Source organism: Aptenodytes forsteri, unplaced genomic scaffold (assembly GCF_000699145.1).
Source record: "Aptenodytes forsteri isolate BGI_AS27 unplaced genomic scaffold, ASM69914v1 Scaffold396, whole genome shotgun sequence".
NCBI lineage: Eukaryota > Metazoa > Chordata > Aves > Sphenisciformes > Spheniscidae > Aptenodytes > Aptenodytes forsteri.
The window spans coordinates 1,837,264-1,863,464 of NW_008794215.1; the positions used below are offsets into that span (position 1 = coordinate 1,837,264).

Below are 26,201 nucleotides of genomic sequence, written 5' to 3' on the forward strand. Positions count from 1 at the left end.
AAAAAGAAGCCATGTTTTGTTTCATACTGATACAGCACTGATATGTTTTGTTTTTCTGGCTGCAAGTTTGAAAATACAAATCTTGTCAGCCAAAGAGCAATGGGTCTGGATTTTCAAACTGAGGAACGTGCAGATGTTTTTGCCATGCCTATAATATGTGTACAAAACCAGTCAGTCAGTCACCTGCCCGACCATGTTCAGGCACAAGATTTGCGATTCTGCATCTGGGAAGTACTTCCCAGGCTTTTATCTGGGAAGCAGCACGTAAGATATTTACAAACATATGCACACGACCAACTTTGAAAATCAGTATGCAGTTGTAATATTAGCTGCTTTAGGCATAGAACATGTCCCTACGTTATCAACTGTAGATAATGTGAATGGGTTATCTGTGTTTTGTATTTTTTTCTACCCGAGTAACTGTATTTTTCTAGCATAATTAGGAACAAATCTCCTTTAATCAACCACTATTTTTAAAAAGACAATATATATATAAATGCATCTCTAGCTATCAGCAGAAGGAAAACACTATATATTAACAGATTTAATTTTTGCCAAGTGTGGCCTTCTCTTGCCTTCCTGGAAATGCAACAGAAACTTGCATAATCAGCTGCTTAGTGAAGCTTTGTTCTTCAAAAACAAAATAGTTTTCTTAGTTAGCAGGCAACCTTCAGTTTGATAATGTGATTTTGGAAGATGTCGAGCAATTGTGACATCTGTAGGCTCAGATCTTAAAGTGCTTGACAGTTCTTAGGATTATGTGGTGAACTGCTGTTTCTCCTATCGTTACGAAAGCTTGTGTTATGATATCCATTTTCTACCCAGCAAGAGTCTGGGGCACCTCCTTCCAGGGGCTCCTTCTAGGCTGCCCTTGGGTGATCATTCAGCAGAAAAAATTACATGAAGAATTTCTTGTGCTTTGGGCAGAAGGACAAGGTCTAACTTTGTTTCCTGCCAGAATGCAGAGCAGACAAAGAGCTTCAGGTTATTAATTTGTATTAACTTCTGCTGCCAGCGTCCTACAGAGTGCTAGTATGCTCCTTTAATTGACCTAACGGTGTTTTCCTTGTCTTGAAATGTATGACATAATGCTGAAGTAGTTTTATCCCAGTACTGTTTACAGTATGCTCTGTATTTGCCGTACAGAATTTACTATAAGGTAAAAAGGCCTATTTTCAAGAAAGAAAACTGGTTGGATATTTAAGCGGTTCACTGGTCTTTTGGGTCCATACTGTTTAATGGGAGGTGGAGGGTGCAGGGCCCTCCACTGTTAACTTCTAAGAACACTAACAGGAAAGAGAGACCTGAGGTTGCACTGATGATGTTTATAGCTGGCTGTTATCTACTCACCCGCAAAAGCAGGTGGGTGTGGATAGGTGTGCTAGGATGCTCAGGGCTTGTCAAGAGCAGTGCCGTCGTTACCGAGGGTTGCGAGAGACAAACACTAAGCAAGGAGACATTGAGGTTACTTAGTCTCCCCAGCTTTGGCTTTGTTGTCCAAAAGACACTGAACAGTCATGTTATTTCTTTAATGTTCAGTGGTTTTGTACTGCAGAGACCACATCATGGTACCTAAGTATCGTGACCAGAATGCCATGTTTGCTGAAGCAAAACACAGATAAAAGCCTGCATTCCCATAAACTGAATGCTTTTCAGATTTTGTGTTTTACTAGGTAATTAAAACTTGTAATGCCATGTAACACATGGTGATTGCACCATAAATTAGTCTAACCGGTTTCTGGAGGTGTGCACTTTAATTTCCTTTTTGACTATTAAACTGATAAACCCTCTCCGATCAAGAGTCAGTTTTAGACAGCTATGATAATTAAGCTTTAATGTGTTGTCTGTATCAAAAATAACACTGAGACTATACACAATATACAAGAAAGTAACAGTTCTCAGTTAATCATCATGAAAGCTGAAAAGGTTTAGAAGTTTCACGCTTAAGAAAAAAAATATTTTTGGAGAGCGTTAGGAGAATCATGTGCAAAACTGGAAATAAGGTACTCATTATTGTGGGGGTCGTAATAAAAAAGTTTTTTAAATCTCCTGGTAGTTGTTTAGTCAGAGGCTGTATTTTGTGTCTCTGTAAAATGATCAAGCAGTACAAATTATAAACTATTTTGTAATTCTGTAAAATAAAGACACAGTTTGTGAAGAAGAAATCAAGAACTGTTGAAACCAAAACTTGTGGTTTAGGAATATTTTTATTAATGTTGGATTTTAGTTTCTGTAGCTCAGAGTAAATACTAAAGGAGCAGTAAAAACTTTGGAGCTTTATTTGTAAAAATCCATGCCGTCCTTCAGATTGTTTCATTGTTCCTTTGAAGGCTCATACTTTTTCTTTTCCGATTGCGATTGGCAAGTAGATAAAATTGGCAAATAGATAAAAGTAATCTACCCAAGATGTGTGTGTGCTGGAGTAGCACTGTTTATTAAATTGTGTAGTGACATATTGGCCATGTAAAACCTTAAGTGCCTTGAATATGACAAGGTGTATTATGAATAGCCCCTGCAACACTGAAGTGAATCTACTCTGTGCCTATCTGTTAAGGAGCTGAGAGCATATCTTTTTGTTAGGTATAGTTCCTGGGTTAGCTATATACATGGGGGGGGTATGTACAGCAAACTACAGAAATTATGCAGTGAATAAGTGGCATATTATTTTAGGTATTCCTGTTTGCCAACCAGTATTTAATCTTGAAAAAGTTTTTTTAACATTGGAAATGCCAATGGAAGAAGTGAATGAAAATGTTTTTTAAATATTTTTTTTTTCTTTAGATTTATTTACAGAGGGAAATGACAGAGAAGGGCGATGTAGTCTCCTGTTTGTAAGGCAGTACGTACTCGTCACGATGTTAGGAGGTTGATTCCTTCCCGCCTGTAGTTACCTTGCTTGCAAGCACAGAGTCTGTATAAGATCCTACAGTTAAATACAGGCATCATACACTTATATACAAGGCATCATGTGTATTTATTTGTGTCACAGCTAAAGAAAATAAATAATTCTAATTTTCTGCAAGGTTTAATCCTCAAGGACTAGATTTCAGTGATATTTGCACTTCTTGGGCAGAACAAGTCCCACTTGAATGAACAGTGATTGTAACAGGTCATCACAAAGATTCAGTGGCAGTGGAGGTAAGTTATTAACAGAGAAAAATTATAAACCAAAGTATTTCTTCATTAATGCTGCAGTATAATAGCCAATGTCTGTCTTTTTTTATCTGTTTGGGTTTTTTACTTTCTGCTTTAAGCACGTTCTCTGTGACAAACCCAAATGCCTGTGAGTCTTTGTGAGCCCAAGGAAGGGAAGGGAGCTGTGTCCTGTTACCAGGAGTTGACATCCTAGTTTTCTGTAATAGGTGGTAATGCCAGGGGAGGGGGAATGGAAGAAATCCCAAAGACAAATGGGCTTGGTAATGCCAGGGGAGGGGGAGTGGAAGAAATCCCAAAGACAAATGGGCTTGGTCGTCTTATTTGTGTAATGCTCCTGCAAGCTTCTGCTTCTTTTTCTGACTCCTGTGTTGCCTTGCTGGGACCATCCATGCCTTAAAGACTCGCTCTCTATCATGAAGGCCAGGCTTTGTATCAATGACATGCTGCTGCAGAAGAAGGTTAGTCTGAATGAGGCTGTTCTGTACAAATACTAGTGGGTAAATCCCAGATGTGTTGACAGGATCTGGCAGGATGTCCTTTCTGCCCTGCGCGGCCATAAAATGTTGTTGTAGATAAAGGCAATATTTTGTTACTCCATCTGTTAGGGCTGACCGCGTCCAGTTGAACTATATAATCACTTCAGTGTATCACTTACGAATTCAGTGGGTGTTCCAGTGGCACATTAAAAACTCCTGTGCCCATTATCATCTCATTTTATCTATATGGTTTACACTGCTACCTTTGATATGTTGCTGCCAACCACTTGTTCCAGTAAATTGTCAATGTATGGCAATTTAATTGAAGACTAAAGGTGTGTACAGTGGTTGTAACCATTTTAGGAAATAAAGTCACTGCACATGCAATTTCATAACGATTTTTCTTTTATTTCTTTAATCCAGTTTCCATTTCAATGAAGGGGTGGGACTCTCTTTGCTGCTAGAGCAAATAGAGAAATAACAAACTGATCTTTGGCATTTCAGTTCTTCTATTCTTCCACATTTCTTTCTAGCAGAAGCTTGTACTGAATAATTAATTCTAAGTTTTCCTTTTTCATTTTAACCATGGCCCACATCTGCAATCCAGCATACCCTTCTGGCTACACCTTTCACTGACTGCAGGAGGGAAGGGGGTAAATGGCTCTGCAGAGCTTTCATTTGCTGTTGTGGCCTAAATGAAACAGTCTGGATTGAACCATTAATCACTGGTGAATGTGTCCAATGGGTCTCCCTAGCACCTCCCCTTCACACGCGCGCACACGCATGCACACACATCTAATAGGCTCCCGAGTTGCCTGTGGAAAAACATATTGTTAAAATTAAATAATTGCATTTCAAATTGTGTGCGTCTGCTGCCCACACAGCTCATTCCATTTAGCTGACAGTTTTATAAGGGCTTCAAAAGTTAAGAATAATTTTTGCTAGATACTGAAATAAGTGACCCCCTATAAGCAGCATGGATGAGGCAGTTAGAAACTGTCATGCTGAATGGCATTATGCTGACACTGATTTTTTTTTTTTTCTTTTCTTAATGCAAAATCCTTCTGTAAAACTTGAGCGATAGATGCTGCTATTTCTGCCCTCTGAGCCAGACTAAACTGCTAATTACAGTGCAAAGTTTAAATTTGAGATGCATTTCTTTAAAACACCTTTAACCTTCGCTTCTATAAAACCAAGCATCCCTGCTGGAGGCTTCGGGAAAACTTTTACTGACACACCCTGGTTTCTTTAAACAGAGAATGCAGTCCCATCATTTCCAATATTTTAATGTCATAAGTCAAAAAAAAAAAAAGAAATTCTTTGTATATGGACAGACTCCTGCGTCAATAGAAATTTCTCAGTTTTTGTTCAGCGTCGGCTGCGCAGACAGATGGCTGGTGACAGTTGTTACTTGGTCAAGAAACATGAAGGACTTGTTCTCAAGCAAAACGCGTGTGTTTGTGTGTTGTGTGCTCTGTAGGTTTCTGTATGGTGGAAGTCTGTTAATGTATCTGTGTGTGTTGGGCGCATGGGAGCTCAGTCCAGAGCCAGCAGCGGTTGGGTGTTCTCATTTTCCCCCTGGTCTTCGTGTTTCAGCGTGCCGGCTTCCACCACAGACTGGGACCTGAAAGCAAGAAGACACGCATGCTAGCGAAGGCTGCTGCAGAAGCACTCACCTTCCTGGGGTCCTTTGCTTCATTTTATGATTTTTGCTGTTGTCCATTTTCATCTTTATGGCTTTTTAATTCTTTTCTGTGGAATGCATAAGGAATTTGAGAAGCATTCCTTTGAACATGAACAGGGACGTGATTCATTGCATATCTCAAATGCTTTCAAAATAGAATCATAGAATCATAGAATAGTTTGGGTTGGAAGGGACCTCTAAAGGTCATCTAGTCCAACCCCCCTGCAATAAGCAGGGACATCCTCAACTAGATCAGGTTCCTCAGAGCCCCGTCCAACCTGACCTGGAATGTTTCCAGGGATGGGGCATCCACCACCTCTCTGGGAAACCTGTGCCAGTGTTTCACCACCCTCAGCAAAAAACATTTCTTCCTTCTATCTAGTCTAAATCTGCCCCCCTTTAGTTTAAAGCCATTCCCCCTTGTCCTGTCGCAACAGGCCCTGCTCAAAAGTTTGCCACCATCTTTTTTATAAGCCCCCTTGAAGTACTGATAGGCTGCAATAAGGTCTTCCTGGAGCCTTCTCTTCTCTAGGCTGAACAACCCCAGCTCTCTCAGCCTTTCCTCATAGGAGAGGTGTTCCATCCCCCTGATCATTTTCGTGGCCCTCCTCTGGACCTGCTCCAACAGGTCCGTGTCTTTCTTATGCTGAGGGCTCCAGAGCTGGACACGGTACTCCAGGTGGGGTCTCACTAGGGCAGAGTAGAGGGGCAGAATCCCCTCCCTCGACCTGCTGGCCACGCTTCTTCTAGTGGTTAGCTACTATCCATAGTGCTGAACGCACTCAGCAACTTAAAGGCCTGATCCTGAGATACCATGAGGTCTGTTGGTGCTTGATGTCTTCCTAGGCAAAACTGCTTGTGCAACTGCTTACTGGAAAGCAAAGTCATTTGTACAAGTGCTCGCAGCAGTGAGTCTCAGCTCATGCTTGCTACAGATCTCGAGAAAGACAAGTAGATAAATCACATTTTACTGATGTAGGGGCTTAAGGGGCAGAACTTCCACAAGTTAGCCGAGATCAATGAAGAAGCCAGAATTAATATAACTACGAGGGAGCTTCTGGTGTGCCCAGTCCTGCAATTTATCTTTATCTCCTTGTCTACACCCTTGAAGGAGAACTTTATTCAGGGCTAGTCCATTTTATATTAATTTCTGTCTTCAAGGTGGGAAGTACAGTTTATCCTTTGCTGCTAATGGACAAAAAAACCCCAAACACATAAAAACTGAGTAAATACTAAAGAAAGTGAAGCACCATGATTTCTTGCAGTGACAAAAGCTGAATGGGCTTAAACTAGTGGGAAAATTCAAGACTATTTTGTTTTCTGAGGTCTGTGTGCTCTAGTGTTTGCTCACTGAGCTATGGAAGGAGGAACTGATGAGTTTATTGTTACAGAGATTTGTTATCCTCCACTTTCTCTGGTTTGGGCTAGGACTTGTCTCCCAGTTTGGAGTGGGCAATGAGTTTTTAGAGCAAAATCACTCTGAATTGCAAACTTTTAAAATGGGAACTTTTTCAAAGGTAGGGGTAGAATCATCCAGTCCAGGCATTTGCATAGTGCATAGTATTGTTCTAAAAAGCCTGTTTTCTCATGGATAGCTTTTAGAATTAGGGGTAGTTCTCATTCCCTACAGGTTGTGTTTGTAGTTCCTAGTTGTTAATTACGTTAACCTCAGTTTAAGCCTTAGCTATTTCATGAGATTAGGTATCACCTCTCTTTTGATAAGAATCATTAATAAATTGCATCCTTTGGTACTGCAGCACTTGATCAGGACTGAATATCATGACTGTGAACAACTTGTATGATTATTTTTCTTATTCTTATACTTGGAGCTTTCATTAAAGCATAAAAAAATATTTTTGATTAAAAAAAAAAATCTCCAAAGAGAGATAAGAAAAACTGGATGCTCAATGGGAAGATTTTATGCCAAATTTCTCAAAGAAAATATGTTTGCCCAAATGTTTTCACTGTGTATTTTTTACAGTAATATGACATGCATAATGTTTCTGACTGCATTTTAGTATAGAAAAGCAGCTGATTCAGGAGATTATGCAAAATGGCAATTTACATATTTCTAGTATATGGCAGCAAAAACTAATCATGTGGCTTTGAAACTGATACAGAATGGATTCAAATCACAACATCAACAGTTTTTTATATTTTTTTCTAGACTACCAGATTAAATTATTATTAAATAGTACCAGATTAATACTTGTCACCAATGTTTTGTTTTCTGTCTGACCCTCTGCCCTAAAATGATATAACAAGTTGAAGGTCCATTGCAGCATTTGCCAGCATACAGCGGAAGGTTTCTGCTCTAAGTCAAATGTGAAAAATCTCACAATTTTGCCTTTTGTGCCTATCATTGCTGATTATCCCTGCTCTCATCCCATTACAGAAAAAAATTTCTTGCATCTGTAGCAGCAAGATACCAGTTTCTCCCCCATACTGGTCCTCAGATGCGCGCCAGGTTGGGAGCAGCATAATCCCAAACTCTGTATGCAGGTCCCATGCTGCTCCTCTTCACACAGAGCCAAAATAGCCGGAGCATTGAGTAAATGCACTGCAGCCCACCTGACCTCCAAATTCAAGATGCCAGATGATTCAAATGCTATGCCCAGCCCTTCTGAATAACATGAAGAGGGATCCAGCTGAGATTTTAGTATCTGCCAAGCTCTGCAGCAACCATCTCTTTTCCTTTTCTACTAGAAGCTACTTAGCCCCCATCCTAAAATAAGCCGTTCAGATATCTATCTGAAGGGCACAGTAGTGATTTGAACAATCATCACTATTTTCTAAGACACCACGATAAAGGACTTGCTGTTGTGTTTGGATTTCCATTTTCCAAATGCATCGGTTTTTCATTTGCTAAAAAATGTTTCTAGTTTTGTTTTTAACTTAAATTTTATGTAGGAAAAAAAGAAAATTACTAATTTCTTAACAAGATTCTAAGATACTTTTTTATAGTCTTCATTTATGGTAAATATTAAAGATGTAGATGCTCAGAAAAGCATTTTGGCGATATATATCAATGCAGCTCACAATCTAGTCTCGCTCAGCATGAGAGAGATATTTTACTGGCCTAGAACATCCTGGAATATGTATTCCATAGCTATACTTTATTTAATGACAGAGAAAGGATGATTTGCAATAGGTCATCGTTGCAGAAAGCATTTTCAGCTGACCAGTAACTATATTTTGAGGCTGTAGAAATTAATATAAGAAAATACTGTTTGAAAGAATGCACCCTAAATGTTGGTTTCATCTTGCTTTTGTGTATCTAACACACATACTCAGTTCAAGGAAAGCAGTCATATTCTAGGTATGTGCAAGTTTACATGGTATTTGGGGGTTTTTGTATGCTGACTCCAGTATCGAACCTAGGACTAAGACTAGTTTCTGTTTTACAGTTAGGGCTACCTGTTTTAACTGCATTGACATTTTCTTCAGAGGACTTTACAATCATGTTTCAAATTTTTAAGTAGAATCTGATTATGGTTCTTGAAGAGTGTTTGGGTATCTAACTCCACCTTAATCTCCTATTGAAAAATAAATTGCAGTCAGGCACCGAAGTACCGTTGCCCTGACTAGTCCTTGTAATTTGCAACCATCTTTGTGTTAAAAACACCAAAACACCCTCTTGCACAACAGTTTAAGCCATTTTGATGTAAAATGGTACATGAGCAGTACAGAACTTTCCTTGTTTGGCAAGCTCAGTTTAAGCTTTGGCCGTGTAAATTCTGTGGATGCTGTTCTGTCGGTACCCTATGGCAATCAGAAGTTCATGGCACCAGACAAAAGCATTTTTATTTTGCTGCCTTTGCATATCAATGTGTACAAATACCTGATGGGGTGGAGTAGAGAACACGAAGCCAGACTCTTTGGTGCTGGAGCGTGTCCAGAGAAGGGCAACGAGGCTGGTGAGGGGTCTGGAGCACAAGTCTTATGAGGAGCGGCTGAGGGAACTGGGACTGTTTAGCCTGGAGAAGAGGAGGCTGAGGGGAGACCTCATCGCTCTCTACAACTCCCTGAAAGGAGGTTGTAGCGAGGTGGGTGTCGGTCTCTTCTCCCAAGTAACTAGCGATAGGACGAGAGGAAATGGCCTCAAGTTGCGGCAGGGGAGGTTTAGATTGGATGTAAGGAAAAATTTCTTTACTGAAAGAGTGGTGAAACATTGGAACAGGCTGCCCAGGGAAGTGGTTGAGTCCCCATCCCTGGAGGTATTTAAAAGACGTGTAGATGAGGCACTTAGGGACATGGTTTAGTGGGCATGGTGGTGTTGGGTTGACGGTTGGACTCGATGATCTTAGAGGTCTTTTCCAACCTCAGTGATTCTATGATTCTGTGATTCTTCTCAGTGATACCCAGTGACAGGAGAAGAGGCAACGGGCCGGGCACAAATTGAAATACAGGAACTTCCATTTTAACATAAGAACAAATGTTTTTACTGGGGCAATGGGCAAATACTGGAACAAGTTGCCCTGAGAGGTTGTGGAGTCTTCATGCTTAAAGATACTCAAAATCCAGCTGGACACAGTCCTGGGCAACCTGCTGTAGCTGACCTTGCTCTGAGCAGGGGGGTTGGGTAGAAGATCTTGAGAGGTCCCTTCCTCAACCTTTTTGTGATTCTGTGCCCACAGAAATACCAGTTTCTCTGAACCATCCCAATTCATGTTTCTCTATCCTGACAAGGCAATGATTTTCTTTCCAAGCTCATAATGCCTTTGGGGTGTCAACTTTGACAGTGTGGATGACATTCAGCTGCTAAACGTAGATACCTACTGCCATTTAAGGCACCATCCAAGACAACCTTCCATGGCTGACTGTTATGACCCAGGATTTATAGAAGATTGATTTATAGGATTCATGTCCTTCTGGAGTAACAGATGGAGGCCAAGGGGACATCACAGTGCCTAAAATCATACAAGATACCTATATTTAGGCAGCAGAGCCTCACCTGTGCTGTTGTTTCTGCAGGATGAATGCGACTAGTTTGTAGTGTTCAAGACATGTCCAAGTCATTTTGACCTGGGCCAGATATGAACTAATCATCTAAGCAGGAAATAGTAATTGCATTGGCCTTCTCCTCATATCACTACATTTTAGTCACTTGTGTTGTGGTTCGTCTCACCGTCAGACATCTATGGTCACTCTGTGCTATAAATGGCAGAAATAGACATTCTCAGCGTGCAATTAATCTGGCTTGTTCTAAACATATGATTCATGGATTACCTACATTCAGGTCCCTGTTCTGATGAGTTCTCATCTGTTAACACCAGGGGGAACGGGTTCCATGATTTAGGAGGCAATGTTTCCTACATATCATAGCCGTGACTGCCTCACACTATATTACCTTCAATACGCAACTGGAATGTGGCACGTCCTGCGTGTGCTGCAACTTTGGAATTATAAATGAGTATATTTGAATTCAAAGCCTTCTGGCTTTCTTCCTTTCTCAGCTGAAAATTCTCAGTAACCAGTTTGGAAGATGCTTGGGTGTGGGCGATCTGGTTGAGTGAAATTTTAACACAAGTAGACAATTGTTTGTATCACACAGATAAGGTCACTGTGTAAGGCCCTGAGCTGGCACACCCCATGCCTGTCTTTCTTTATCATGATACTTGCAGGAGACTTAGCTCCTGTAAAAGTACAACGTGATCACCGTGGGCTGGGAACTAAGTCTGAAGTAATTAACAGACAAGTCAATGCCCACAGACTTTCCTAGCCTAGTTCCCAAGGCTAGATAATCTTGCTTAGGAGAGCAAAATGAAAATGGAAAGAGAAATGAATTCTCAGTCTCACTTCTGAAGCCTAGGTACCATTTGAGTATGCTGCATTTAAAGTGTCAATCAACACCCCACCCCACCCCCCAGTTGTTTTACTGTTCAGCAAGAATATTTGGAAGTCTGGAAAATCAACACTATCCAGCTGTTTCTCCAGCAGGTCAGCCATATATTTCAAATGACAGCACTGCATAGGTATGTACATCAATATCTAAGAGAGCAGATGGCTTTATGTGTGTGTGGTCATTTTAATGCAACTATCTCAAATTCAGTCAAAAACCATGTAAGAAGACTGGATGCAGGCCTTCTAGCTGCGCTGATTTCAGAAGGCTTTTGTCAGAGTACAGCTGGAGTGAATCAGCTCACAGGAATTGACATCTGTTGGGTATCAGTTTTGTTTCCCATAAAAAATAAAATACCAAAATCCTGCACTGAGCTAACAGATAACTGCCAGCATATCATGACATGCTTGCCTTAAAAGACATGTTCCTGTTCTCTGATCCCTCATTTTATGCTTTTCATTACAGCGATGCTGATGTGCTGCAGCCCACAGGAGTGAGGACGTATGACATTTGTGCTGGACTTCCTTTGGAGGGTTTTGTGGAGGAAGGAGGAGGGTGTCATGGTTTTTCCCCCAAGTGCAGGAGGCTTCAAGCTCTCAGAGTGACACACTGCAGCCAATCAATCAGATTGCATTGTGTGACTCTAGTCATCTACCTCTCACCTCCCATCTGCTCATTTCCCTCTAATTCTCTTCCCATTTCACCAGCACCTCAGGGCTGTTCATCTCCCAATTATTCATTCCCTTTACAGAACATAATAAGCATTTTTTTAAAATCACACCCATGAATTTTTGTATTGACAAGGTCTGAGGGGCATTTCTTTCTCCGCCCTCCTCCCTCCCCATCAGGCTGCAGAGAAGGGTGCAGCACCCCAGAGTGTGCTCTGCAACACACCTCAAGAGTATGTCTTCATCAGGTGGGAAAAACAAGGGGTTTTTTCCCCGGTACAGAAACAATGCAGATGTGCAGGTGTGAAGTAATTGTGGTAAAAGGTACTCTTTTAGTATTTGAAGCACTTGAAAATGAAATGCATGGGCAAGGCAGCTTGAAAGACATGTATGCTCCCGCAGGTGGTGCAGGCAGATGCAGTAAAGCTCTGCTCAGCAGTGCACAACTCCAGCACGGAAGCCATGAAGTGTGGCTCTCTGCCCAGGCTAATAAGCCTGCTGAAATCTCTTGCTAATGCAAGTCTGCAGCTTCTGCACTTGCGCTGGCTCACAGCTCTGCGTTAAGGTAGCGCATCGTTGTGCTGCAGAGACCTGCCCGGAGGGGCAGCTTTGATACACCAGCTGCAGCATTTCAAAGAGATGAAGCAGCATCCGTGTCTAGGAGCACAGCTGAGCTGGTTAAGTGATCCACCAACGTGATGAGTCAGGGGGAAAAGCAGCATGAAAACTCTGGCTTAGCCTTATTGCCAGCCCAGTGCTTAGCCCACAGGACACCGGTGACAAGCTGCTGCACTTCCCAAACAGGAGCTGGCTTTGTGGCCACCGTGGCAGCAGTAACCATCTTTCTCCCTGATGGTTAGCACATCCTAGGGAGAGGTCTCTGAGTAGTGCCTTGGCACATCAAAGCCAGGGGGGACCATGGCCCAGATCTGTGCTTAAATGCATGTGTGAAGAAGTCTCTGTGAGTGCATCTACACCGCGAAAGAGGCAACTGCCACAGAGTGACCCCCAGCATGAGACCCCTCGTCCTCCCGGTGCCTGCCAGCTCTCTCCACGCCCCTCCTTTCCCGGCAGCTGGCCCCAGCTGCTTCTCCCCACCGCAAACCCTGGGCACAGCTCACTGCAGGGTCTGCACTAAAGAGCAGTATGGGTGACACGGCACCACATTTGGCTTTAACCATGGCCCGGCCAGCTGTGCACCCTGTCCCAACCCGTCCCTTAGCCCACACCCCAGGGGATGCAGCACATACCCTTTGGCATTTGCTGTAAAAACAGTTCTCTGGTGGGCTATGACAGCTCTCAGCTTACTGCAGACACTCTGAACTGCAAAAACATACGGAAACGCTTAAGTATTTGGCATAGCACATACAGCCTTAAGGCCACTGAGACCCAGAGAAGAGCAAGAGCCAGGTCCTTTGCAGGGCACATTCAGCCAGACTCCTCTAGCAGAGGCTATCCCTGAGCAATACAGACAGGAGTCGGTCTGTGCCACTAACCTTGGAATTAGGGTGCACACCTTGGTCTTTTTTGATTTATCAGTGTGGATGTGCCTGATATCTCCTGCTCTAAGTGCTTCTGACTTTCTGTGCCAAGGTCTTGCCTCCGTTACATCCTAAGTCCAGGGCAGGGGAAAGGCTTAAGCCCCTGGGGTGCAGTAAGTCACCCATCAAAAGGTAAGCCTAGTCATGAGGCCAAACAGAGACAACACTGCAGCAGCAGTAAGCACCAATTTACAGCAGATTCAGTGAGACTGTGCAGAATATGATATCCAAACAAAAGAAATACAGGCCAAGTAATGACGAAAATTTTCTTCTCCCACTTTATGAATATCACACACACACACACTCCTGTCATCACCATTCATGCTTTTCCTGCTCATCCCCATTTCCTTGCACACCAAGCGCTCTTCCTAGCCCAACAGCTTCCAGCCCCTTTGCTCAGGCACTCTAGTCCTTTATGCCTGCCTCATCCTTCAGTCTGCCTCTTTTGGTCCCATCCCAGTGACCCCAGTTCCGAGTATCCCAACCAGGTTTGCCACTGAATCATAGTCTCTTCACTTCTGTGTGGTGATAACAGGGAAGATGCAGCCCCAAGAGCAAAGGGTGTCAGTCTTCTTACTCCTCCGTCCTACATCAGAAGTTTCCTGTCCTTAGCAAGAACAGCACTGCAGCATGAAAACAACCCTGCAGATGTACTATTTAGGCTGGAAAGTCAAACGCCGCCACAGCAGGAAAAGCCAAAATGTAGGTTGTGGGAGCAGCAGTCTCTCAGCTGGGAGCCTGGGGGCGTTGTGACCCCCGCATTGCGCCCCAGCCCCAGGAACACGCACTGTTCTTTCTTGGAGGGCTCTTTCCTCGCGCGGTGCTCAGGGTAGATAGTGCCGAGCTAATAAGTGGCTATTTATTTTGCTTTCTTCTAGCAGTTCAGCATGTGGCTCTGTGACACATTTGCTGCATACTATTCCAAGCCTGTTCTGAAGATAGCTTTTGTTAATTCCCTCCTGAGCTTTTCTGTGGAGTTCATCAATGCAGTACTCATGTGCCTCTTACATGCTAATTCATTTACTGCCACAGCACGACTGTGAGGGTTTTTTTAATTTCCATTTTGCATGTGGAGAGCTGAAGCACAGTGAGATTAGGGTCCAAGTATTCCTCTAATGTGGGGTGTCCATTTCCCAGTGCTGAAAGTCTGATTTTGCAGAGCGCTCAACATTACATGGCAGCTTGTGTGTTCAAAGCACATGTCCCATTGATTTCTGTTGCAGGTGAGCGCTGAGTATTTCTGGAAATTAGACCCCAGAGTCTATAGCTTGGCAGGCTGAAAATAAGCAACGCGCAACCTCACCATCTGTGTGAAGTTTGGTTTAAGTGACTTGCCAGGCTGACACAGGGGCTCGGGGAGAGAGGGAGAGCAGGATCTGCTTCTCTAGGGCTACACCCAACAGGCTTAACCAAAGGATCATTCCTGGTCTCCATCAGCCCTCCCCCTAAGCATCCCCATTTGCTTGCCCACTAGGTGTGCTTCCTAGCCCAGCTGCTTCCAGTCCTTTATGTCTGCCTCATCCTTCAGTCCACCCTGGGGCTCCCATCCCAGTGACCCCAGTTCCTAGTATCCCAGCTGGATTCACTGCTGAATCCTCATCTCTCCAATTCTCCTGCCAACGGCGGGGAGGATGCAGCCCTGAGAGCATGGGGTGTCAGTCTTCCAAATCCTGGCTCCATATCTTGCTACAGCCTGGCTTAGTGCAGGGAAAGTTGTTGTGATCACAAGTAAAAGTTGTAATTACAAAAGCCCTCTGCACCCCACGGCCTAGACAGGAGATGCGCATTGTGAGCGCTGAACCATCAACTCGAGCTGAACAAGTTTATTTATGCTGGGAGGCCATGCTAAAGCATGAGGCAATCCTTGGGGTCATTAAATGCTAAAATTAAATATGTTTCTACAGAGCATGTGTGAATTGCCTTTTCAAAGGCTTGTAACTCAGCCAGATGTAGGTGGATTTTTCACAGGGCAGCAAAAGACATAAGCGGTGTAAAACCATTTGTTTTATTAAGTGTCATGTCTCTAATCTAAACTACTAAACTTTTGGCAAATTTATAGCCAGCTGAAGACATAATTTACAATGCAATATTTTAGACAGCCTGAACAGCACTGGTTCTGCCATTCCCACCTTCAGCCTGTGTTTGTGCACCCGTGCACTGGTAATTGAGTGCTGTAAACAGATGAAACCCACACTGTCGACACCCTCAGAGAGCAACCAATTTCCTGCGCTGCCCCAGGGGACCCCCAGCACCAAGCTACCCATCCCTCTTGTCCTCGGTTCAGCCATGGTTTCTGAACTCTGATCTCCCCCTCAGCTTCTCTCGCTCCCGGCTTCTGCGGGTATTCTGTACCATCTCCCCTGCAGCCTCCCCAGGACCTGCTGACGTGCTGAGTAAGGTCAGGTCCAACAGCTCCTTTCCATTTCTCTCTGATGGATTAGCAGAATTCCGGTCAAAAGCTATAAAACTGTTCAACAGCTAATAATCTGCATTACTAGATAATGCATACATTACGTGATATGCATGTCCCTGGGACACCTGCTTTACTATCAAGATGTCTCATTCATAATCTGTATGGGGGAAGCATTTCCACAGAAGCATTCAGAAATTCTCCATCGTTTGAAATAATTCCTAATCCAGTAGTGAATATAAGTCTTGCACCATAGGTCTCGCATGTTCTAGAGCTACTTTAACTGAAAGCTTACATGGAGTCTTTCCTTTTTTCCCCAGCACATGTGGAAATGCACCCCAGCTACAAGCAGAGCAACCCAGGTGCCATCCATGGGCAATGAGAAGTTTTCACCCATTTTCATACTGATTTTTATTTGCTGGTATTTTACTACTTCTGCAGTAAATTGGTGCTGACTGTGAACGGGCATAAAACATGACCCATAAAAGCAGAAACATATGGTGAAGGAACATTAAGGTCACACCAAGGATAACAACTAGAAAGGTCTGCCTCGCACAGCCCAGCGGGGCATATGGAGGAACCAGTCTGAATAAATAAAAACCTTACATAAGTCACCCCCACAAACGGCCCCTTTCGGATCTAAAACTGTTCCAGTCGGTATTAGTGTACACCAGTTGGGATACCCTTCTTTCTGGGAGCAGGATCCCTTTTCTGAGAACCAACAATTAGTTTCAGCAACAAGTTCATTTGAAGATCAGTCCTTTTGAAAATGCACACATCAGGAGACAATAATGGCAAACCCTAATCTGTACTTTAAAATCCTTTCACTCTAATCTAGGACATAAAAATCCATGTGCTCTGACACAACAAAGTGGGGCAACGCATTCCAACAGGTTTTTTAGCTGCAATTTCAACATGGCTGATATGGGGGCTTTTGATGAACCATTAGGCAGGTCATCGCATCTTCAGGTGGTCAAATTTCTACTTCAGAGCAGGAAAAGTTAATGGTGTCTTGATGCATAAATTATACATTTTCACAATTAACTTGCTTGGCTCTACTTTAAAAGTTTTACCCCAACTCTGAATTCCCTGAGTCTCTAATGAGCTTGACTTGGTGATGGTAATGCTCCTGCAACCCATGTTATCCTAAGAAAAATTTTTAACCCCAAATTTTATTAAAGTTATCCTTAATTAGACTTTGATTAAATAAATTCGATTAAAAAGCACAGGCTGTTTGGTCAGAATATATATGTAGCTGTTAGGTAAAATTTCTTTTCTCTGCAGGGCCGTTTTAAATTGCACTAGGATTTCAGACCTGTTTGCACTGGTAGCAGGTTAAAAGCGAGCACTCTTTTGATGCTTGGGAGAGAGAAGGAACAGTCATCTCCCAGGCTGTACTTGGTGACTGCACAGGGAACAGGCAAAGGCAGAGAACAGTCTTTGTCACTTGGACTGAAGATCAAGTTCAGACATCAGGAAGTGACCCAGATGCAGCTGCAGAAAGGCAGATCTTGTAAAGAAAAGCAAGTCACAGGGAGGCAACTTGCTGCTGCTGGACCCAAGCGTAAGAGTAAGATGACACTGGAGAAAAAGGAAACTCTTCAAAGAGCTGAGCTCCTTCATGTGTTCCCCTTCACTGAATCCATCTCTCCGATTGGGGCTGCTCGCTCACCGAGGTTGGGTACCCGAATAGATGCAGGCATGCTTCTCCCACTGTGGCTGGCCAAAAGACTATGCCCTATTGGCACAGTGATATGTTGAGAGCAGTCTCTGAGTCTTTAACTGCTAGGCTTAACCATCCACCATAACTATTCATTACATTGCACACCCAGATAAAACCTCCAGCTGTTCCCAAAAACAACAGCTCATCAACAAAAGCCAGCATGAGCGCCTCAGGCAAATGCTTTGCTTTTGTGTTAGCTCCCTGTTGACTAAAGCAACCCAAGGCCCCTTTCTGACCATCAGGGCTTACAGAAGGTTTGGCCACAGCTGAAAGGGAGGTGATTTTCTTCCCTGTGCTCCAAATTTTCACACCATTTACATTGCTCTCAAATCCCACAGCTCATAAGTGACAGGCTCCCTACATGGATGCAGACCGTTCAGAAGAGATGGCCCAAGACAGGAGAAGTGTCTGTTGCCATTGCTGCTCCCAGGATTATCAAACGGATGCAGCCAAGCTCTTGGATTGAACTGACTTTGCTATTACTGTATTAATGCTGGTTTGCATGTTTACTACCTTGCCCATTTCAAACTTCACTGAGCTGAATCTTAATAAACAGATATATTCTGAATGGATTTTTGTTATTGTTGCTTTTTTATTATTTTTTTTTCCCCTGGCCATTAAGACTCATTATGTGGAGTCATCAGCTGTTTTGCTTTGTTTCCCATCTGTTCATACAGTACTTTGGTTCTGGGACTTCTCCCAGTGTGTGAGATAATACTGCAGATGGGAGTGCAATTTCCACTGTTTTGATTTTGCCCCAGTGGGGCTTCGTGTGGCCACTGGTGGAAAAATGACAATTGCAATGGTTTTGATTAAAGATTTTCCATATTATAGAAACTTGTCAAATCTCAAGATTTTCAAGATCATGTTGCCAACTAGAGTCAGTGGCACTTCTTTTTCTAAGAGGATTTTCAATCCTTTCCCCATCTAAAATGCCTCCATTCTCTGAAGTAAACAAGGACTCTTTTTTGAGAACAAATCTTGTGCAATTTCCAGTCACAGGAAAAACCACCCCTGCCTGTGGCTGGGGAGAAGATAACGTTCTGGTCCCATTACTGTTAAGGGGAGCAGAAACTGGAACCTAATGAGACTTTGAGGGGCAAGTCTAGTCTCCTGTGACCGCTGGTAACCACCTTATATCAGACTTTTCACTCTTGTATCAGTTAGGTTGTCATATTGACAAGCTGCTTCAGTAACTCACTCCTCTGATGACTAGCAAACCTACTCCTCTAATTTGCAGTCAAGGTATACTTCAGTCAGCTTATATCCATTTGATCTTATGCCTAAGTTGTCCTTTTTCTCAAATACCTGTTCTCTCTCCCCAGTTTTTATTCCCTCCTGTATTTGTAGAGAATGATCATATCCATTTCAACCTTTGCTCTGCAAGGCTGAACAAACCACTGTTTTCCATAGTTTCTTGCTGGAAAAATATGCTCTCTGCTCTCCTCACCCTCCTCGCAACTCTCAGGTGAACTGGTTTCAGTTTATATGCATCTGCCCTGGTGACAGGAGCCAAAGCACTGCTGTCAGTCCTGAAGCCAACGTACGGGCACGTACCTGCTCCAGCTTCACTCCCTCCCACTGCTGCTTGGTGCCGCATTTTCTCCTGGTCTGCATTTTGAGATTTATTTTAATTTTCAGGTGATGATTTCAGTTTGGTCTCAGGCACATCTTGAAAATGCCCTCTTTGTCCCCCTCCGCGTTCATTTTCTAACATAGATTAAGTGGCTACAAAAGTATTTTGGTCAGATACTCTCTGATTCCATTTCCTGGCATTTTTCTTCCAGATCTATAATTCCTGTGTGATTTCTCAGCATCTCTGCTACTAAAATTGCTAGACACTATATTTGGAGTAGGTTGTGCCCAGGGAGAGCTTCTCTCTAGGCGTAGGATGGCGGTATTACATTTCACAGGGACATTTCTCTGTGGTCACAGTGCAAGACTCCAAGCTATTCTAGCAGCATTGGGCTCCAAGATTAAGAAAGCTTTAACACAGCACTGGTCCAGTGGCAGCTCTAGCGAGGACGTGCTTGTATGGCTTTACAGCCAGTGGCCGCAGAGCCAGGAGGGGCAACCTGCAACCCTGCACCTTGTCACGCAGCAGGACAGTGCTCCAGGGGTGGGAACAACCACCGTCCCCCCAGCCTCCGGGGTAAATCCACCTCTCATAAGCACTGCTCTCCCCTGCAGCTAATTACTGGGCAGGTAAACCTGCAGTGATATCTGGGAAGTCAGAGAGGAGAAGACCCATAATTGTTCAGCAAGGCTTTTCATCCTTAAATTACAGATACCCAAGAAGGCTCAGTCTTCATATATTTACCCCTTTCAGAGGAACATAAGTGCTAAAGAAAAGGTCAGCCACCTTTTTTTTGTTAAACCCAACATTTCAGCATAGAAACGCTTACAAAATTACCATGTTTACTCAAGGGTTTAAAGATTTTTACGCTGTGAGTGGAGCAGGAGAGGAGAGTTTTTTAATGAAACTGCAAAATTGCTTTAATAAGGGAAAAAATTATAGGGCAATTGTGAGGGAATTCTATTTAAGATGACAACTAATGCCAGGAGATCACCTACGCCTGGTGTAAACCTCCCTGGAGTATCCAGGAATCTCAGCCATGGCCTGAGACTCTCGTTGTATAAGAGATGTATGAACCTAAAGAGGCAAGGAGGGGGGATATATAAAGACAGGTAATGCTGGTAGAAGTCTGTGGACCTTTTAGTAGGCCTTAGATATAAATCTGGTCTAATAAATCTAATAAAGCACACAATTATGCTTCCTAAGCGCAGGCTTTTACCTCAAGTTAGGCCAAACTGTAATTTCAGGGGAAGAAGAATCAAAGCAAATACTCATAGGAGAAAATCTGTCGAAACAGTGAACTTTTCACCTCTAATAGCTAGTAATGACCATGGGCTACAAGATCAGATGGTTCACTTAACTGCCGAATAACGAAATTAGGCTAAAAGTTAGATCTAGTCTGCCCAGAGGCAACATGACAAATTAGATTCATCCACTCGCCATATTTGTATTAATGCACTTTTGTATTAGTGAACAGATTATAAAAGAAGGCTTTGCCTTGAGGCAGGGTTTTCTGGCACTGAACTCATTTTCAAGCTGAGGTCCTCCCCTGAGGGCATGATAAGACTCTCCCTTCTTTGCAGCCGAGGATCTGATCCTCAGCAACGACTTACCTGTGAACAGCTCTTAACACTTTGGAGCTTTAAAAACTGCGGATTTATTTCTGTAAAGCTACATAAATTGTACACTCTTGCTATATGTTTTAATAATAATGGAATATTTAGTTAGCATCTTTCTAAAATCATTCAGTGTGTTCCACTGCTAATATTTAAAAAAAAAAAAAAAAAAGTTGTTTTAAAATCAGCTCTCTGGAGGTTCTGCAGGCTCTGCAAACTCATCCTGGCCCCCAGTCTTGGCTGGCAGTCAGTAGTGAGAACTGCTGACTATGCCGATGGCCACCTCTCTTCATGCTGTGGCTGCGACCCTGCAAAGGGTTGTAGCCCTGTGGTCTCGCGGCCCCGTGATTCGTGGGACTCACAGCACTTCATGTCAGTTGTACGTGTGCGTGTTTCTAGCACGAGGCTACACTTTGCAGCCGCAGCAGCGTGGCATCCCTCTGACCTGGGAGGGAGCTGTGAATCAAGAACGCATTTCTTTTTCCTCTGAAGATGAAAGACTTTTAAAATTAATTGCATGACATTATGGCTTGTCTGTGTTGTCAGCTTTGATTTTGCTGTGACAAAATGATGGCCTCTCCCTGTCATACAAAGTGATGCCATGTCTGTGAGCACCGCACTCATCAAGTGGCAGCAGCGAGATAAAGCATCGCTGCCATCTGCATTGAAAATAGTTTTGAGGAGTGTGGCATGGAGGGTGAGGCAAGGGCAGATGTTACACTCCTGCAGGGGAGCCAACCCGGCCATCGCTTGCTGCAGCTGGTGTTGGCTCTGCCGTACCACCCACAAACCTATGTCTGGTATCCAACCCTCCTCACCCCATCCCCACAACCAGTGCAAATTACTGAGGGTGATACTCTCGAGAGGTGTAATTTTAAGCATTCAGAGCTGAATGCACAACCACTAGCTCTAAAATTGGAGGTCTTAAAAGAGCAGCTCTGCTGCCTTAGCAGGGCTGGACGGAGAAAGCGGAAGCAGAAGCAGCGGGAGGAGACTAACCCATTTTCCCTTTAGAGGGCAGTGGTGTTCATCGTACAAAAGCTGCATTTCCGAGGAGGTGAAACCCTTATCGTTAATAACTGGGGTCACCGGCACCACAGCAGCAGCAAGTAATAGGAACCAGCACTGAAGTGGTGCTGCTGGCCACACTACACCGTACAGAAGAGCATCTCACTCTGATATATTTTCTATAATGCTCTGTGCAGGGGCTTATTAATTTCGCCTTGTTTTCCTTCACAGTAATCAGACGAGTAATTACGGTTCCACAGAGAGGCTTCCTTTCTCCCACCACACCGCGAACACAGTCCAGGGTGAAGCGCTCCTTACTGTCAATGTTTGCTAACTTACAGCCTCTGTCCGAGCCAGATGAGCCCTTCCTGTTAGATTTATGCCAAGCCAGTTTGGAAAGCCAAATAAGAGATGATTTCAAAGGCAGTACTAACCTTTTCATGGGTTTGGGTGAGGTGTCCCGCTCCAGGTTGGAGGACGCATGCTTCACGTGCATGGCATTGTAGGAGGTGTGGGTGTACTCGTTTTCATCACTGTAGTCGGGACCGAGTAATGTTCGAGCCCACGTCCCCATGTCGTACGGAGGAAGAGTCCCCCCGAATTCAGAGGGCAGGCATTCAGGGTGTATTAGCTGGTGAAGGCTGTTCAGGTTGTTACCATGAAGAAAGATCTTTAACAAATAAAAAGAAAGTTCAAAGTCATCATCGATTCCTTACTTCATTAAGTACAATAATAACAGCACTAATGAGGTGTGGAGCATCATTAGTTGACGCTGCAGTTTCAGGTGGGAATTTCTGAAGGACTCAGGGCTAGTGTGGGTGGGCGGGAGGAGGGGGATTAGCTTTGGGGTGCACAGCTGAAGAATTAGGCTGGCACCATAAATACTTCTGAAAATCCTGATTTGCTTACTTTTGGCACATGACACTTTCACTTTCCTAAGTACCAGATCAGGGAAAGTTCAAGTCAGGAATAATGACTGATTATTGCTACTGTAAGAGGATAGAGGCTTGTACGAAGAGCGGTGAGAAGAAAAGGGAGATAGTGGAGCTTACTGAACGAAGATGTGAAGAGTAGGTCCTCAGCGTTTGAGAGGGCAACCCAGCCCTGCACCCCGGGACTGACGTTTCCCAGGGGTGTAAGTCTGTCACCCCTTTGCACTGCTTCAGTGACATTTGTCTCTCTAATCTTTCTTTGCTTTCAGGCTGGTACTACCCATGTCCTGCCTGGTCAGACACACCCCAGGGTGGGTTCTGGGGCCTTCTGAGAAATGATCCAGTGGTGATTTGATAGACTGCAGAGGACAAATGGCCAAGATGACTGCAGGACCACAGTTCACATGGGTTTCGGTGGGGAAGACCTGCCTCTTCTGCAGTGTGAGCAAACAGCCCTCAGGCACAGGCATTTTTTGTGGAAACAAGTGAGTTACCACCATGTGAAAATGGTCCACTTGCTGAAGGAATGAAATAGGAAATTTTACTCCAACAAAAAGAGCTGAGCTGAAGTTTTCCTCACTGCAGGTGACTTCAGCCAGGCCTGATAATCCCTTCACATTGCCAATTCTCTCTACCCCTGATCATGTCCCATTAAAATGTGTCTACACTTTGTCAGTGATAACAGCTTTCTGGGCCCTGGCTGAGTTATTGATTCAATATACAGACCATCAAACTCTAAGTTTTAATAACAGCAGCAATTCTCTGAGGCCATATGAAAAAAGAGGAGTTGAAGTGTTCTTCGCTGCTGGTGGCTTCAGTCAGGTCTGATAATCCCTTCTCATTGTGTAAAATGTGTCTACACTTTGTCAGTGATAACAGCTTTCTGGGCCCTGGCTGAGTTATTGATTCAATACAGACCATTGCAAACTCTAAGTTTTAATAACAGCAGCAATTCTCTGAGGCCATATGAAAAATGCAGAGAGAAAAAGAAGGAAGAAAAGAAAGCAGGCACCTACTCAGTTACTCCGGCTCTGCAGCTTCCTACCCCCGCCCCCGGCCCCATCTAATTACCCTTTTCCTTGTCTTGTCTTTGAGGAAGGGTTTGATTAGCGTGTACAGGGCATGGATGTACCAGGGCTGGTTGACAAAATGGACTCCTCCAAAACGGGCAGGAAAGCTGTCCTACAGAAAGAAAGAAAAGGAAGGCAGTTAATAGTTGCAGTGCTTTAGCCCGGCAGTCAATAGGATGAAAGTCAGAGGAAGAAGTCTGCCTCTTTCCATCTGCGGATGAGCACTGGGCTTGCTGGAAGGGGGGCAGGAGGGAGATGGAGAAAGAAAGACGCCTGGAAACATTTGCATCAGTTTCTTCTGTTAGCAGACACAGTCCCTTCTCCCCTCCACACACTAACGCATCAATTGCTGATGATTTAAAGTAGGCTCTCCAGACACTTCGCCTGAACATTTTTTAACTCCATCAGGGCATCTGACTTGGCTGGGATGGGAAGTGAGAGGGGGCTGATGAGCACCGCTCCCTCGAGGGGAAGCTTTCTAATTTCTCATTGTGCGGCGTAAGGCAAGCCCCCGGTTCCCACGCACATCGCTGCACACAGCTCACCTTTTCACCCTTCGGCCTCCCTGCCTCCCCCCTGTTAAAATCATCATTACAATGGCTGACCTTTCAGGGTGAGCGAGCAGCATATTATGGGGAGGAGGATGGGTGGGAAATGCTGATAAGTGAAGGTGTAGGGAGAGCGCACCATGACGGCACCATGGAAACTGCCGGAGCCCAGCGCTGGCTGCCAGGCTGTGCACAAACACCCTCGGCATTAGCATGCAGGTAGCGTCCCACCAGGGAGGTGTTTGCAATAGCGTCCTACTCCGCTCAGCCTGTGTGGCACACTTAATAAAAGAGGAGGTTGCTGGCGTGTCTTTAAAGGTTATTGTATATTGTGATGGGCATTTTGTACCTACACTCTCATCTAACAAATGTCAGTCAGTCAGGGAAAAGCCTAGGATTTTTTCGCCTGCATAAACAGTGGGACGACCGCTGCTCCTGCGTGCAAATACACTTCCAGCGAGAGGAGAGGTGTCTATCCCTCCCCCGTGATGGGAGATCCTGATGAAGCCGTCCTCATCCTGCCTGTGCTCCTAACCCCTACAGCTCAGCATATAAAGACAGAGCATAATCAGGTCTCTTCCTTCAGGGCTTTGGCTTCAGGACTCAGGCAGGTTCATTCCCCCCCACAATTAGCGTGGGGTATCCTGGGGCTTTCTCTCACCTTTCTCCAGAGCATCAGAGATTGAGCACAGCTGGTGAGAATATGGGGTGGATTTGCGAGATGATATGGAAAATCCCCTTAATACACCTGCTTGGTATAGCTTCTGCGCCACTTCAAGGTCAAATTATTTCCCAGATTTAGCACTGTGTAGGCATCCCACCACCTCCTACCACCCAAGGCAGATTGGCAGGACTCTGTTATTTAACACTGGCCATGGATTGCCCTGGTAGTCATCTTAAACCATACTCGGGTAACGTTTGTGAGCAGCCACAGGCATTAAGTGATACCTTTTTCTTTTGCTAAACAGTAGTATAAGCCGCTTACACCTTGGACATGTCAGTTTATCTGAAATCATTACAAATCTCAATATTGGATGCTCTGTGCAAGACTAGTGGGTAGTCAGGCCAGCACGCAGGGAGGCCAAGCAGTGCAACATAACAGGTTATCCCATTTTAAATCCCAATAAGCTATGAGCTGAGCTTTTTAAGGATGGCACACGTTCTGTGGAGGTGTTCATTCACTATAAAGACAACTGTATTTCCATTGCTGCTGGAATATTCATTAGAGTTTAGGAATGCAGCTCTGACTGGTATAAACTACTGCAGTGCTACAGGTTGCAGTGAATTCAACTGGGCTGTGCTGAGAAACAGCTGCAGAGAATCTGAGTCCACCTAGAAAAAACAGTGACCGACAGAAGTGTGAAGTGAAGCCAAAAGTGATTTTCTACCCTGTGATAACCTAACATTGGGGTTTAGAGCAGACCAGAGCCAAAAATGCCCATCTCATGCAAAATTCACATATTCAGTTGCTTTCCTCCCACATGGGAATGAAAATTTGAAGATCTGAAACTTTCACAGAATATTGTAAAAAAAAATTAAGAGATATTGGATATTGGAATGTTCCACATTTGCCTTTTTTTTTTAATTCTATATTTGTCAAGGCCACTGCCATCCCACAAGTTGTATCGCTAAGGGAGAAGTTCTGGACCCCTTTGCTCTTTGGGGCTGAGCTGCTACAGCTGTCACAGGTTGTACCGTACACAGCATAGGTCAGTGTAGAAGATACAGTCTGAGTCTGAAGCAAAGGACAGAAAAGAAATGAGAGATGGGAAGCAGGGAAATAACTTTAAGACACAGAGATTTATACTGACCCGCAAAAGAAAAATTGTTTTTCCTTCTCACTGGAATGCACAGATGATATTAATCACAATCTTCAGCGAGAAATGTCAGTCAGACTTCATTTCCAAGGGGGAATGTGGTTTTTTTAGAACATGTTGACCATTACCAATGT

General features: G+C 43.9%; 1 protein-coding gene across 1 annotated transcript; it reads right to left on the reverse strand.

Moving 5' to 3' along the window:
- Window positions 1-5,168: 5,168 nt before the first annotated feature.
- On the reverse strand, window positions 5,169-23,814 carry LOC103904144 (clavesin-1-like; the record flags this gene model as incomplete). The annotated part of the gene is made up of 3 exons (XM_009285522.2): window positions 5,169-5,256; window positions 22,135-22,370; window positions 23,704-23,814. Coding segments are annotated over 3 exons (435 nt in total), but the record flags the coding sequence as incomplete, so codon positions are not given.
- Window positions 23,815-26,201: the final 2,387 nt, after the last annotated feature.